General features: G+C 36.0%; 1 protein-coding gene across 1 annotated transcript in view; it reads right to left on the bottom strand.

Annotated features, from left to right (window-relative positions):
* Nucleotides 1–15,354, bottom strand: part of ADAMTS19 (ADAM metallopeptidase with thrombospondin type 1 motif 19) — a 155,991-nt gene that overhangs the window by 46,092 nt on the left and 94,545 nt on the right. The window contains exons 9-13 of the mRNA XM_085213147.1: nt 11,554–11,694; nt 10,558–10,708; nt 5,592–5,693; nt 1,970–2,100; nt 358–527 (exon numbers count right to left, since the gene is read on the bottom strand). Of these exons, the coding sequence (XP_085069273.1) occupies nt 358–527; nt 1,970–2,100; nt 5,592–5,693; nt 10,558–10,708; nt 11,554–11,694 (695 nt within the window). The remainder of the gene's footprint in view (nt 1–357; nt 528–1,969; nt 2,101–5,591; nt 5,694–10,557; nt 10,709–11,553; nt 11,695–15,354) is intronic.

Genomic DNA, 15,354 nt, shown 5'->3' with positions numbered 1-15,354 from the left:
TCAGCTAGGTTTGTTTTGTAGGATAACTTCACATTTTTCAGGATTCAGCAAAATCTGTCCTTTGTAATGGCATGTGATAATTTGTCTTGAGGGAAATATTAATGGCAATTGAATACTTACAGTATTCTCCTGTCATTCTAGGCACAACTTTACTACTAGTTGTAAAGATTCTTAATTTCTCAACTTAACTGTATTCAGTCCTTAACTCTTTCTGCTTGCTTTTTTGTTGCTGTTGTTGTTGTGTTTGGTTAGTTCATTGGTTTGTTTTCATTTTGCTTTTGCTTTTAAATTATTGTTATTTATTAAAAAAAGTATGTAATAACAATTTGTGAAATGTGAGAGATGTCTTAGACTTACCATCATCAATGACAGCCTGCCATTGGTGCACATGCTTCTGATAAGAAGATCTGACACTTAAAGCCTGGCACTGCCAGTCTCTGAAGGCAGGCACACCAGCAGGACAGGAAGGATTTTCACATATTCTATACTGCATCACGGGGCCATGACACTCACCTTCAACGCCCAGACTAGAAATGATGGCATAAATACAGTGATTTATTGTTAGCAATATCTATGAACATACAGCATAGCTTGTTTAAGATAAACACAAACAATTTAAATACCAGTTTTATTGATGACATAATATTAAAAAATCACTCACAATAAACTCACAGAACATGTCTGACTTCTGTTTGAACTGGTTGCATTACAGGTAATGGTGCTAAACCATAACTTACACTTGATCCCAAAGAAGCACTAGTATTAGTAGGGATGTTTAGCACAGAGAACCTTCATTAAACTTTTGGTAAAGTTCAGGTGGTTTTTCTATTGTTGCTTTTTGATGTTGAACTGAGCCAGGCATGGAAGTGAAAGGACATATAATGCCTGCATCAGTAGAGATTTGTTACCTCTCCATTTTTTTTAACAAATGTGGCGTTACAAAATTTAGGCAAAACTCTTTTTCCTGATGCATAAGTTGTGACTCTAGGCATTAATGAAAAAATGCAGAATAGTGAACTGCAAAAATTGGAGTTACTTACAGGAAATGTTGCCTGGAAAAATGAATTTAAGTGAAATTGAAACATCATTCATTCTACAAAGTTTTTAGGCATGCTGCTGAAAGTAGCATTTAGATGGGAGGATATAAAATAGCCTCTTTTCAATCTAAGGACTCTGTTAGCTATTGTTTATCAGCATAGCCATATCCAAGTTTTCCTTATGGCTCTCTATGCATACATCCCTCTTAATTCCTCTGTCTTCTGCACTCCCTTCTCCCCTCCCCTCCCCTCCCATCCCTTTTTCTCAAATCCATTATATTTCTTCCATTGTTCATCATTTCCTGGTTTTGCTCTGTTTTTTTCCTAAATCACCTACTTACTCTACATTTCACCACCTACTGTGTTATATTACCAATTCTATTTTTCCCTTTTTTGGTGTATAACTGACTCACAAAAGAGAGATGGGGCACTGAGTAACCAAAAGAAAAGCATATTTTATCTGGCTACTATGATATAGCTACATGTTGATTTTATTCATGGCAGTGATAAAACTTCATTTATCCCCAGTGGCAGAGGATTTTCATTTTCACAAGAACACAAAAGTGTTCTAAATGTTGTTTCTAGATATTCTATCTGGCTGAACAGTAGATCTCTTTGTCAGAAGTAGAACTCTTTGGCTCTCAAAATGAAATAGAAGACAATTTTTCTTTACCAAAATGAAAAGACAAGAATTATGTACTGGCACTCTGCAAAGTCAAAAATTATGCATTTAGTTTTCTCTTTAATCTCCAGGTGAAGCTATAAACAAAAGTTTTATCATGCAACTAAAAAAATCAAATACTTAGTTCATCTAAGACTTTTCAGTATTCATTACTTATAGCAATATCTTCATGAGGTTCTGTACTGGAAAGATTTAAATTCAGTTCAGGAAAACTGAATTTAAGGAATTGGAATCCTGAACTTATTTTTACCCAGGGCATTTGCGCTGTCGACTGCTGATTCCAGTGTTGCAAGTACGGCTGCAAGTGCTCCACATGCTCCACTCCCCCTCCATATGTTCCACCAACGTTGTCCGATTGGTACATTCTCCAGCCTTACACCACTAGATAAAAATTCATCGCTTAGATAAATAAATCAAGGTATATGCAAAACAACTCACTACTCCACAAGGCAGAATCCAAACATTTTGTTCAAAAGATTTCATATGAGTCAGGAATATCTCCTGCTACTGTTTTCACAGCTTTCTTTCCTGTATTAGTGACCTTCCTCTAGCTCTTTGTCCAAGTAGCATGTGCAAGTCTCGTCCAAAGCTCATGCTGAAGTTCATTTTTAACACAGGGTGCCTCTGGAAAAGAAATGGTTTCCAGATCACACTGTCCACTTTGTTTGAGGCTGAGCCCTGCTTAGCAAAATGCTTCTGGGTCCAGCTAAAACACATTGCAGGGATTGCCCATTTGCTGAATCGGACGATCACAGTACTGTGTTTAGGGCTGTGCCCTCAGCTTGTTGATTCAATAGTACAGGTATAGCTAGTATTTATCACTGATAATCCAGTGACAGTTGTAACATGAAATTCTACTGTGAGTTGGAGAAAAAACGAGATTTTTTCACAACTTGCATTCAAAGAGAGAGGAATGGAATCCTCCATAGACTAGTGCTCAAAAAGTCAACTGAACTTCTGATATTTATTTAAGGAAGTCCAAAATACCATCTCAATAATCTCATTTTTATCTATCATTTTCCAAGATAACAGCAATTTCTCACTATCCAATCATAATTCTTATGCTTTGTAGCTTATATCCATATCTTGTACCAAACAGTATACATTTGCAAAACACTAGTACTTATCAATTTACACCAGCTGAAAATCTTTTTCATTGTGTCCTGGTTTCAACTGGGACAGACTTGATTTTCCTCATAGTGTCTGATATGCTATGTTTTGGTATTAGGATAAAAACAGTACTGAAAACACACTGATGTTTTAGTTGCTAAGTAGTGCTGTACAGAGTCAAGGACATTTCCACTTCATTTCAATTTCATTTTCTCAGCTTCTTTTACAGCCCTTCCAGACAAGTGGATGGGACGCACAAAAAATGAGGAGGGGATAGATCCAGGACAGCTGACCTAAACTGGCCAAAGAGATATTCCATACTGTATGGAACCATGTGGAGGAAAAAAAACAAAAAAACAAAAAAACCCCACCACCTTTTAAACCAAGGCGAGTTGGCCACAGCAGTTACTGGTGCTCAGGGACTGTCCTGTTATCAGTCATCAGGTGGTGAGCAAGTGATATGTGTATCATTTGTTTTGTGTATACATATACATATATATATATAGTTATTATCAGTATTGTTATTTATCTTCTTTTCTGTCCTACTTAATAGTTAACAGTTTAAATGTCACCCTGTGAGTTCTACCTTTTTTTTTTCTATTCTGTCTCCCATCCTGCTGGGATCAGTTGGTTGAGCAAAGGGCTGTTTTGTGTTTGGCTGCTTGTCACATTAAACCACAACACATGAAATACGAGATTTCCACAGTTATAAAGCAGTAAGGCTATAGCAGACAACAAAGAACTAATGTCACTGACCATGAACTTAACACATTTTTCTTTGCACTCTAAATTACTGGTGTTACTATTTAATAGATAAAGTACATCACAAACTCACATCTTGAAAGAAACAAAACATGTCAATAATAAAAACAATAAAGACCTTTGTAATTTTTATAAAATAATTCTGCTATCTGCACTGTGTACAATAAAACCTAATTTTCTGCCCTAAATTATAGCATTGCAATGATGACATAATTTACCAAATTCGAGAAGTCTCCATAGAGCTGTCTAAATTTTTGCATTGAATACACAATCAGAAACTACAAATTTTGTAATGCTTTTGATACTTCAGACTGAACATGCTCATATTTACTTAATCATATTCCTTCAGATACATAGGCAAAAATGAGTTTTCTCTAGAGATTGCATCTTCCTGATCTGGAGTTTGAGGGGTGCTTAGAAATCCAGGACAGATGAGCTGGAATGAGCTTAAAACTAGAGAGGCTAAGTAAATGATACTCAAAACACTTCCCGATATCCTAAGCAAATAATACAAGACAAGAATATATCATCTCTACAACCTACGACATAAAGTAAACAAGAAGAAGGATCTCTTCTAACTCTCTGAGATGTTTCAGTGATGTCTGCTTAGCTTTCTACTGCTAGTCATAAATAAGGTGTCCCTGCAGCTTGACACAAAACTCATGGAGTCATTCGAATTTGAATCAGTAATTTTTCTTATACTTACTACTTATTTCCTTCCAACTAGCTAAGTTCCTCATAGGATCTCCCAGGACTCATGTCACTACCATATAATAATGTTTCCACAACTACCAACATAGCCTGTAAGAACAAGCTGTCTGCAATTACTTGCTATTATCACCTTTTGTGATGTTCAGTTCAAACGGCTGTGACTGTATAACAGAAAATTCCGGGTCTCAACGAGTTCCACTAATTTCTTATTCCACACCAGGGGCACACTAGTGTCAACACAAAGAATATAACCTTCAACAAAAGATACGTCTGTGTCTTTCCAAATGTTGATTCCATACAAAGCATCATACATTTGTCAGAATAAAAAAATCACAGCAAATGTAAGACTTTTACAAATATGACAATTAATGCACTCTGTTTTTTCTTCAGTATACAAAATGTTACTACTTGAAAAATTTAACTGATTGATTGATTGATTTGCTTTGCTTAGAATCATAGAATGGCTTGTGTTGGAAGGGACCACAAGAATCATCAAGTTCCAAACCCCTGCCACAGGCAGGGCCACAAACCTCCACAAACCCCCAGAAGATTAGGGATATGATGACAGTCCTTGGTGACTGCAATATGACTCAAAGAGCAAATCACTCCAGAAGGAGATTGCTGTCAGCACAGTATCATGAAAATCCCAAAACACATACATATTTCTGGTATGTTATCTATTTACTTATCTTCCTTTACAGTTCTATTCACATACACAGCAATTATTAAAACATGAAAGCTCCTGAAGACCAACAATTAATGTAAGGCAGACTTCAGGTGACCATTAATTTCTCCTTGACATCATATTTGCAGTGACATTAATTGTTCCTTTAGATGTACGGACTCTGTAAGTATCTCTTTACAAAGCTTGTCCTAAATAGTTAGATTGCAAGTCTGATTTTACATGGAAATTGGAGCTGAAATTTTTCTGCCTTTCAAAGCTTATGTTTCTGCTCACAACAAGCAGGGCAACAATGGCATTCCATTTATAAACATGACACAAAAACAAAGCAAGACTGAAATAGAACATTGTAAGCATCAAAGCAGGTGGCTTTGGTTAACTTTTTAAAAGCATTTCACTGCTTGTATGGAAATGTATTTTTGTACTATGTCTAGATTATACAGTAGAAAATACATAGTTCATTTTATTATGTATGTATAGTTTTCATGAAAATTTAGGTAAGCAGTAACTTTAAACAAATGCAAAGACATATTCAGCTTTTTCCTTAAATGTCAGGTGTTCAGTGTAACTTATGTTGCTTTATCACTTCTGCTGTAGGAAAACATACCTTTCCAGTCTCACAGTCTGTTCCATCCATAGGTGGATCCAGTTTAGTTTTGCATTCCTTCTCGCTTTCCACCTTACACCACAACCCAGTGCATATGACATGCTGAAAACCAAGTACATAGGTATACTGTAAAGTATGAAATCTGTCTTAAGAAATGTTACTTTCTGCACATCATTCAATAATTTTATAATAAAGTTATTAGCTTCAAGATATTGAAGTATGTTTAAGAATAGGCTAAAAGTGGACAAAAATCAGTAAGGGCAAATTGTGCTTCACTTTCTATTAATCACTGACACATGGTACAAGCCAAGCTAGTGTGTTGAACAAAGGGGAAAGAAATCCCTGAGTTAAACTCTAAAGGTCATGGTCTGTGCATACTCCAGCACTGACAAAGCACATAGGAATAACTCTGCACCATGTTAAGAACATGGCTGTGTGCAGATGCGCTCCAACTAGGACTGAAAGATGTATGATAGTGCTGAGGCTGAAAGGAGGATTCTACTTTTGTTTACTAGCACACAAATCAGGAAAACCACTGGGCACCTGGATAAAAACAAACTTAGCATCATTTTAGAAACAGGTGAATACAAGGGATGTGCTTCTTAACAACATTTGGAGCTTTCGGAGCTCCATATTAATCCACATTTTCACTCATTTTATTTAAAATCATGGAATCACAGAATCACAGAATCAATATTAAGGAAATATTAAGATTGGAAAAGACCTATAAGATCATCATGTCTAACCATCAATCCATTATCACCATACCCACTAACCAGATCCCTCAGTGTCACATCTATACATTTCTTAGTTCTCATTAATTTTATATGAAAGAGAGAAAGCACTGTCAACAAAAGCACTACCAACAAAAAGCAAGGTTTGAAAATGAATCCATTTATATATATAAGATCTAATCAATCTTGGTACACCTACGCAGACTATGATCACTGGAGGTTTGTAAGAACATATTCATAAAAAAAATTGGAGGTTTCTCTAGGACTTCCTAATGCCCTGTGTTCATACAACTACAATGAATACTGATACGTTATGCAATTCCAGTGATTCATAATCTTCATTACACTGGAAATACCTCAAAAATAAATAAAGTCTGACATCTACAAAGAAGATACAAAATAAGATGAAAATCAGGTTGCAATATTTTTGCTAGGAAGGAAAAGGCAGATGAGAGGAATTCCAGAAAATTGTCATTCATGGAGATTTTTGGAGACAGAAAGAAAAATGCTTATTCTGCCTGCTGTGAGCATCAGAACAAGATAACTTTATCTTCTTCAAATGTTACTACACTTTTGCAATATTTCTCCAAATTTCCTTGGCAGCTAAAGGGAGGAAAAAAAGGATCCAGGAGATGTTGGAGGGAGGTGGCTCATAGTGCACATAAAACATAAAGATCAGGAGATTTTTGAACCCTGGGCTGGCAGAAGACGTGTTTTTTTGTGACTAAAATGATTTGTTACATTAGTAAAACTAATGAGAGTCTCTATTTCTTTTATATTATGCATAAAAATTGTATGACAAATCTTATGCTGTCTTGAAAAGTCTTAGCGCACAGGAAATATGTGCAATAATGAACAATGAAAGACTGTATCTGAACCAAGAAAGCAGGATGATTACAGCGGGAGACATGCATGTAAAAATGTATGTAATATCATTTTTTTAAAAAAGGCAAAGATTGCAGAGGGCTCAGGATGGAAGCAGACACATTCACCTCTGGTTCATTCTGTCACAGTTTTGTGTCAAAGCAGAACTGACGTGACAACAGTCAGGCTATGGTAATCCTAAAATTTAGCTACAGAAGACTTACTCTGTGTTCAGATTATTTTTTAACAAATATTTTTCAATATCAAATTGTAATTATTGTCCTTGCTCCAAAGATAATCTGTGTTTCTAGAATTATTTTTATAAATACACTTCAAGATATAACTTGACAGCAACAGGACTTCTTCAAATAGTGAGAAAAAGACAGAGTATCCCATGCTCAGGACTAACTGCTTCCATGTATACTGTGAAACGATTGACTGCACTGTTGCCACAACTCAGCTTCACTGAAACAAAAATATATGTTAATCTGTTGGTCCTAATTAATGTTTTCATTCATCAGAGACTGCATTTGAAGAAAAGTTATCCAGATTTTCAAAAACTAAGGTCAAATTTTCACATACTGATGTATGTTTTCCATTTTTTTTTTTCATTTCCAAATACTTTCAACATTTTTCTTAACTTCTCTTGAAAAAAAAAAGAAACAATTCTTCTATTAAGAAGATGTGAATTTAAGAGTGATGCACACCATAAGACCTTCTCTAGAAATCTGCAGTGCTTGATGTTGAGACTGATTTCAAAACCAACAGAAATCTGGAGACCAGTATCAGTACAGTCACCCAAAAATCAGAGCACAAACTTCTGAAATGTAAATTTACTGCTCTAGGTAGAAAGCTTTATCCATTCATAATCTGTATAGTTATGTTAACAAAGGTTTAGCGGCTATCATAACCACAATAAAATAGCAGTTACAATTAGACTAAGATGGAAAATGAGAGTTACTTGAAGTGATAAACATATACTAATTATATTAAACTATTCCCAATCTGTAAAACACTTTTTTGTGTGTACAACACAGAATATTGCCAGGCATAGATGAATGATTTTTTTCTTAAAGAATAGGCTAATATTTAATCTGAGTTTTTAACATCTGAAATTGAATAAAATATAACATAAAAGTCACAATGTTACAGAACTCTTTTATTTTCAGGGGCTTTTAAAACGAGCAAGGGAGATCTGTGTGCGTGATAGGGATACTTTTCCAATCATCTGGAAAGAGGATCCAGCTGAAAGGAAGGAATGGATACAAAACCAGCATTTCAGAACTGTATATGTGCAAAGTCAAGATTGTTTACAGTGTGGTGGTGGATATGAGGATGGATATTTCTCCAGGGCTATAATGTTTCCATGACTTTCATTCTTTTCATTGTGATCTTTCCCTGAAATGTCTTAAAAATCACCATGAAATATAACCAGCCTCCTACTTCTTTAAAAAGATCGCAGCTGTGTTATGACAGGAATTGTTTTAGTGAAGCTGACTAGATAGCACTCACATCCTGGACTTTAATCTTGAAAGCCAGCATTCAATAGTTCAGTGATTATATTCAATTGTCAAGTTCTACATTTAATCACTGAGAACTACTTCTGGGCCATGATCTCGCTATCTGTTATGCAAAACAATGTTAGGTCTAATTGATTCTTGTGTGAGACATCATGGGCATAAAAGCGAACTTGGCTCCTTTACAAGATAAGCACAGTGACATGACATAAATTTTGTACCCAGAGATCCACTCACACTTTTCTCAGGCTCTATAAATTTTGCTTAGGGTATGACAAAGAAGTCTTTTAAATGAAGCTGAAAAGAAAAAAAAATATCTGTCTAGATACTACTCATGGTAGAGTGAGGCTCACTTCAGAAAATACAGGAGTAGGAATTCAGTGGTGCTTTCAGTCCCTTCCTTTAGACATTAAATCACAAAAAGGAATTCCAGATAGCAAGTGAAAATCGTTGGTATATGCAGTATTTCTCAGAGGCTGTCATGTAAGATGACTGTAAATTATGATGAAGTGCTGTTCAATAATAGAATTTGTAGGAAATTCTGAATGTACCACTGATATTATCATTTTGATATCATTAAGAAAACTAATTTTTATTATTATTCAATTGTTTTCATAGTTGAATAGCTGTTAAAAAAAGAAATAAACTTGTTTTAAAAAAAGACTGCATGAAGTCTGTGGTCAAACCATCTCCCAGTGACAAAAAAATGTAAGACTGACTTAGCTCATGATTTATCTTCTACATAGTTATACTGAAGTGCATGAATCCTTCAGCAAATAGAACAGTTTCAAGAAATCCTTGGCTAAAAACTGTTGGATTTACTGAAATTTAAATGAACCTTTAAGGAGAATGTTTCTCACTCATTTCTTGGCTTCTGGACAACTGTAACCACAGTAAACTGCCAGTTACTGGCAAAAATGTATGCAGTGATAAATGAACGTAGTTTGGACTTCATGGAAAATTCAGTGGTTGCCAATGCACAATAAAATAATTACTGTAATAAATTAATATTGCAACTTCAGAAGTACTGTTTTAGTTGTAAAAGAGTCTTCCATGCACTGATTTCCCTAATGGCAGTCAGAGTAATCTGCATAGTTAAAATAGTGAACTTTGCATTAACTTCATAATATGGAAAATGAAAGAATTTGGTAAATTCAACACATTTATTATTTCCATGTAAGATCCTCAGATTTCAAGAGAAAGATGATAAAAAATTGACTACAAACATCATAATAAAATAAATAACTAATGTCAGTGCTACACAGTCCATGTCCACAAAGAATTTTTGGAAACTTAGTATAGCTTAGTTCTAGCTCAACTTAAATGGCAATATCTATTTTTGCATGTGTTCTGTCTATTGCTCTGAGATTCCTTTTCGCCACAGAAATCTTATTTAATTGCAGTGGAAATCCTACTGCCATGGCAGTACATGGCTCAGCCTGAGCTCTCAGAGTATAATGCTGCAAGTCAGGGTCTATTCAGAGAATCCAGATAACACCATTGCTTTCACTCTGAGATTCAATACTCAAAGCATAATGAAACAGAACCCACGCACAAAATCTGGTCCCCGTGGAGTAAATAGTAAATATCCCATTTGTTGCAATGGGGTGACTTCGCACTGTGTAATTCTCTATTTCTAAAGCACAAGGAACATCACTGATGAAGAAGAACTTGACTCAGTATGTTTTGAGATTCAAAGCAAGCCTTGAAGATAAACAAATGAGAATGTTTACTTTAACATCAGAAAAGCACAGTGCAAACTGAGCTTCAAAGGTGCTAAGTCTTCATAAACAGAAATAAATGAATTATAAGTTGGCAGATGTGTTCTCTGAAGTATATCCCCATCCTTACCTGCATTTCTTGGCAAAAAGAAGCAGTTGGTCCAAAAATAATCTGGCATTGCTCATCTGCAGTGTATGTCATCCCTGGGAGCTTGGAGGGAATAATCACAGAATTGAGGCTTTGAGGATTCGTTTGTAGCAGACAGTTACTGGCCTTTGACCTGGCAATATACAGAGATTCATATGCTGAGCAATCTGAAAGAGCTTGATTGTCATACTGACTTATACATGTATTAGATGTTCTACACTAGAGGAATACTGACTCATGATTTCTTTTTTTTTTTCATAAGAATTGAACTATCATTCAGAGAAATGACTCCACATAAATTTAATGTCTGCTTTCTTGAAAGATGTTAATGGTATTCTGATTTGTACATTTCCAGAAAAATTATCAGAAGTACTAGGAATTTCAGGAATATTCTGGATAGCATTTTACTATTAACTTTACTTAACTGTTTATGGCTTGGATAGAAATTGAAACAGTATTTAACAAGTGGAATACTGATAATGCACAGGCAGTTACGCAGCTTGTTTTTCACATCCACTAATACTTTAAACTAATAATTTCAGTTTATGTACATAAACTGTCTACTGAGCCAGTAGACAGAACTTTAACATTTCTCAACAACTGAAGAAAAAAAGATTTGAAAATGCCTAAACCTATTGAATGTATCAGATCATGGACATATGATTTCTGCTTAGATTCAGTATAAATTCAGACTTCAAATATAATTTCAATTAACTATATATATTAATTATATATATATTTAACTATATATACACATTCAAAAATTGAGTATATAAGAGTATAAATAATTGCCAAAAATAGCTAAATTTTAATCTGCCAAATAATATCTCGCGCATGTTTTAAGTTATTTTTGATGTACTGTGCAAGTGGAAGTTCCTTTTCAGTCTCCCACTGAAAGGTTGAAATTTTTTTCAGGTTACTCACTGCAACTATTTGTAAAATATACACGATATGAGTTATTTTTATTGAAAGATTTACCTGAGAAATCTTTCCAGATCTTCCCTGCTGCAGCGGGACCATGAAACATCACCAAGATTCTGTCCTTTAATCCATTCTCCAGACATGATATGGAGACCATCTGCACAGGATGGGTGGTCATTGTCATGGTTTATTCCCATGCTGAATTTTCGAGTTTTTAAAAGCAAAACAAAACACAACAAAATAACAAGTTGTTTTCAGAAATGTTTGCCAATTAAAATCCTTATAAGAGGCTAAGAGAAACTCATTTTCTCCATTACATTTGTCACAGAAGTACACAGAATCATATCTGAAGAGTTAGACTACCATTGAAAAGTCAGAAACAAAGCTTCATTATTTGTTTAGGAATACTATGTTCTGATCAGCCACTGAATATATACTTTGGACAGCTTTTTAAAATTCAGAACTGAACTAGTATGTTCCAGTTGCACTTTTCTTGATAATAACCAAAGCACTGGAAACTACTTTTTAAGATCAGTGAATTCTACTTATATTTACATCTGACTTGATCTTAATTTTGTGGTTATTCCATAGGGAATTGGTTGTTGAAATTTTAGAGAACAATAAAATACTTACCAGTTTATTACTATTGTATCTAAAGAAAAATCACCTAATTGTGTTTTGGTTTTTAATAATATTTTAGAGACTTGGCAGCCATATACCACCTTCGTAAGTTCTCAGATAAGGCACTGCAAAGCCATGAAAAATTCAACTAAAAAAATCTACTAAAAATCTACTTCAAAATGTTCCTGTTGCTAAAGACTCATTATCACTCTCACTGAAAACAGTTAACCACCGAGGAAAAAGACACTTTAAAAAATAATAATAATAATTAAATTTTAAGAAGGAACTAAGAGCAAACATTCTTCTCTAACATTAGGAGAAATAAATAAAATACTTCCAGTTGTTTGCAAAAATAAGCATGAGGCGGCTCTGCAAACCACTGAATTCAGATTCAAGCTGGAGCTGGAATTTTGCATCTCTGGTCTGCCATGCAGAAAAACAAAACTTTCTAGTGCACAAAGCCTTATACCTTGTATTCATTCCATCAGCTGAGAGCAGACAGATGGCTTAGAAAACACGAGGCTGAGAGGTTTGTCACTTCATAGAAAGCTAGAATGCATTGTGCTTAATCATATTTCACCATAAGGCAATGGCCAAAGGGCAAAAAAAAAAAACATGTCACCACCTCACTTTCCATCTTTACTCTGTTCCCAAACTTTCTACTGAGTAGACAAAATTTTACATGAATTCTGGAAGCTGCATTATCACGTTTTCCTTAACAAAATGAATTTAGCATCATAGAATCACAGAATCACAGAATCATGAAAGTTGGACAAGACCTCTAAGATCATCTAGCCCAACCATATACTTAATACCAATATTGCCCACTAACCATGTCCCTGAATACAACATCTCCATATTTCTTGAACACTTCAAGGGATGCAGATGCCATCACTTCCCTGGGCAGCCTGTTCCACTGTCCAACCACACTCCCAGAGAAGAAATCCCCTGTAGAGGATATAAAACCCACGTAGGGCTTTTTTATGTTTATTAGTCTCTCTATAATTAGTTATATAAAAGTTGTATATCTATAATTAGTACTTATCAAAGTACACTATAATTTGGAGCACTGGATTAGCTGTTTCTGCATTGATGGAATAATTTTGTGTGTTCTAAACAGTGTAACTGAGGTAAACAAAACTGCTTTACTCTCAAGAGACACTAAAGAAATGCTCTGGTATTTTCTTTACATTCTTCTTACATATGATTATTACTTTTTATATATGAGAGCTGCATTGAAAGCACAGTCTCCTATTTTATTATGTAGACCCATGACATCAGAGGCAGATGCTGATGGTATGGCAGTAGAGGGTGAATCTTTCCACCAATATTCTGTTATGTTTTGTTGCTGTTTGACAGATGGCAGCTGAGGGGCAGTCTGACAAAATGGCGTCTGACATGGAAGTGCGGACGAATCACAGGTGAGTCTCTGAATTCCTTCATGTGGAAAAAATGGCACCCAATGACACTAATCATTTGTTGAACATTCATGGAGATGTGAGCACAGTGAGGCTGTGGGTGGGGCTCTTCAGGAGTGCTGACAGTGACAATAAGTCACCTCTGCTGCTACAGAATTTATCACTGCAGGATGCAGGCTCTTCTTCATGGTCAGCAAAAATGCATACCTAACAGTGATGATGGTGTTGACAAAACAATATTTTGTAGCTGAGAATCTGCTCTACCAAATGGTGTTATTGTGTTTGTATCTGTTGTAGTTCCCATGGAAATATAGCACTATTTTCAGGGCAACACATCTATCACGTCTTATATATGGCGTTTGTGATGCCTGCAAATGACCTGTTCATCTAATCTCACTCCCTGGAAAAATTATTGAGAAGATTGCCCTGGGGAATTTTGAGAATCAGATAAAGAACAAAGCTATTACCAGGTATATCAATACTGGATAATCAAGGGAAAGGCCTGTCTTGGTCATTTATCACCTAGGATAAGATCACCTATCTGGTGGATGAAAGAAAGGCATAATATGTTATTTTCCTAGACTTCAGTAATGCCTTTAACACTGACTGTCAAATCATCCTTCTGGACACACTGTCCAACTGTGAGATCAACAGGCTATGCTACGCTAGGTAGTGAAATGGTCAAAGGCAGAGCTTAAAGTAAGTGGGTGTATATCCAGTTGGTCGCTGGTCAAGAGCAGTGTTCCTCAGGATGCAGTTCCAGGGCCAGTTCAACATTCTTCTCAAACAGAAGAGAAGACTGTAATGACCTCCAGTAGGTTTGCATATCACAAAAAGCAGGGAGATGCTGTTGGCTCTCTGGAGGGATAAGATGCCTTCTAAGAAGTATCTAGAAACAGTGACACACTAGGCAATCAGCAATGGCATGAAGTTCAAGAAAAATTCTAGTGCTGCACACAGGTACAGACTGGGAGATGTATGACTGTGGAAGAGCTCAGCAGAAAGAGACCTGGGGGTGCTGGTGGAAGCAGGCACGGCATGAGCCAGAATTGTGCCTCAGCAGCCAACAGGGCAAACTGCATGAAGGCATTAATTGAAGGCATTAATCACTGCATAACCAAGCTGAATAAAAAGAGATGATTCTCCCACTACATTCAGCATTCATGTAGTCTCAAAAACTGTATGCAGTTCTGAGCTCCATAATATAAAAAGAACGTTAAGTGCTTGAATGTGTCTGGAGGGGGACAGTAAAGCTGGTAACAGGGCTGGAAGTCATGTCCTGTGAGGAGAGGCTGAGGACACTCAGTTTGTGTAGTCTGGAGAAGAGAAGGCCAAGAGGTGACCTCCTTGCTCTCTACAACTTTCTGAGGAGAGGAAGCAGGGAGGGAGGTTCTGGTCTCTTCTCCCTCAGAATCAATGAGTGGATGTGCAGCAAAAGAACCCAGCTGCACCAGGTGAGGTTCAGACTGATTATCAGGAAAAGTGTCTTTACTGTTAGGCTGGTTAACAACTGGAACAGGTTTCCTAGCAAGGTTGTTTATTACCCCATGCTAGTCTGTGCTCCTGAGGCATTTGGATAACCCTCTTAATAACATGCTTTAACTTTCAGTTCTCTCTGAAATGCTCAAGGAATCAGACTTAATGATCGTTGAAGACTGCTTCCAGTTCCATTCCCCACCCCAAGCCACAAGGCAATTGAATTCAGTGACTTTGTATAGGTTTCTTCCAACAGAATCACCCGACTCTACTTCATCCAGCTCTGCCCACTTCTCCTGCCTTACCTTGCCCTATTGTATCTCCAGTGTTATATCTGTAGGAA

Source organism: Meleagris gallopavo, chromosome Z (genome assembly GCF_905368555.1).
Source record: "Meleagris gallopavo chromosome Z, MGAL_WU_HG_1.1, whole genome shotgun sequence".
NCBI lineage: Eukaryota > Metazoa > Chordata > Aves > Galliformes > Phasianidae > Meleagris > Meleagris gallopavo.
The sequence above is the reverse complement of the archived record's forward strand: the minus strand, read 5'-3'. Positions and strand labels throughout refer to the sequence as shown.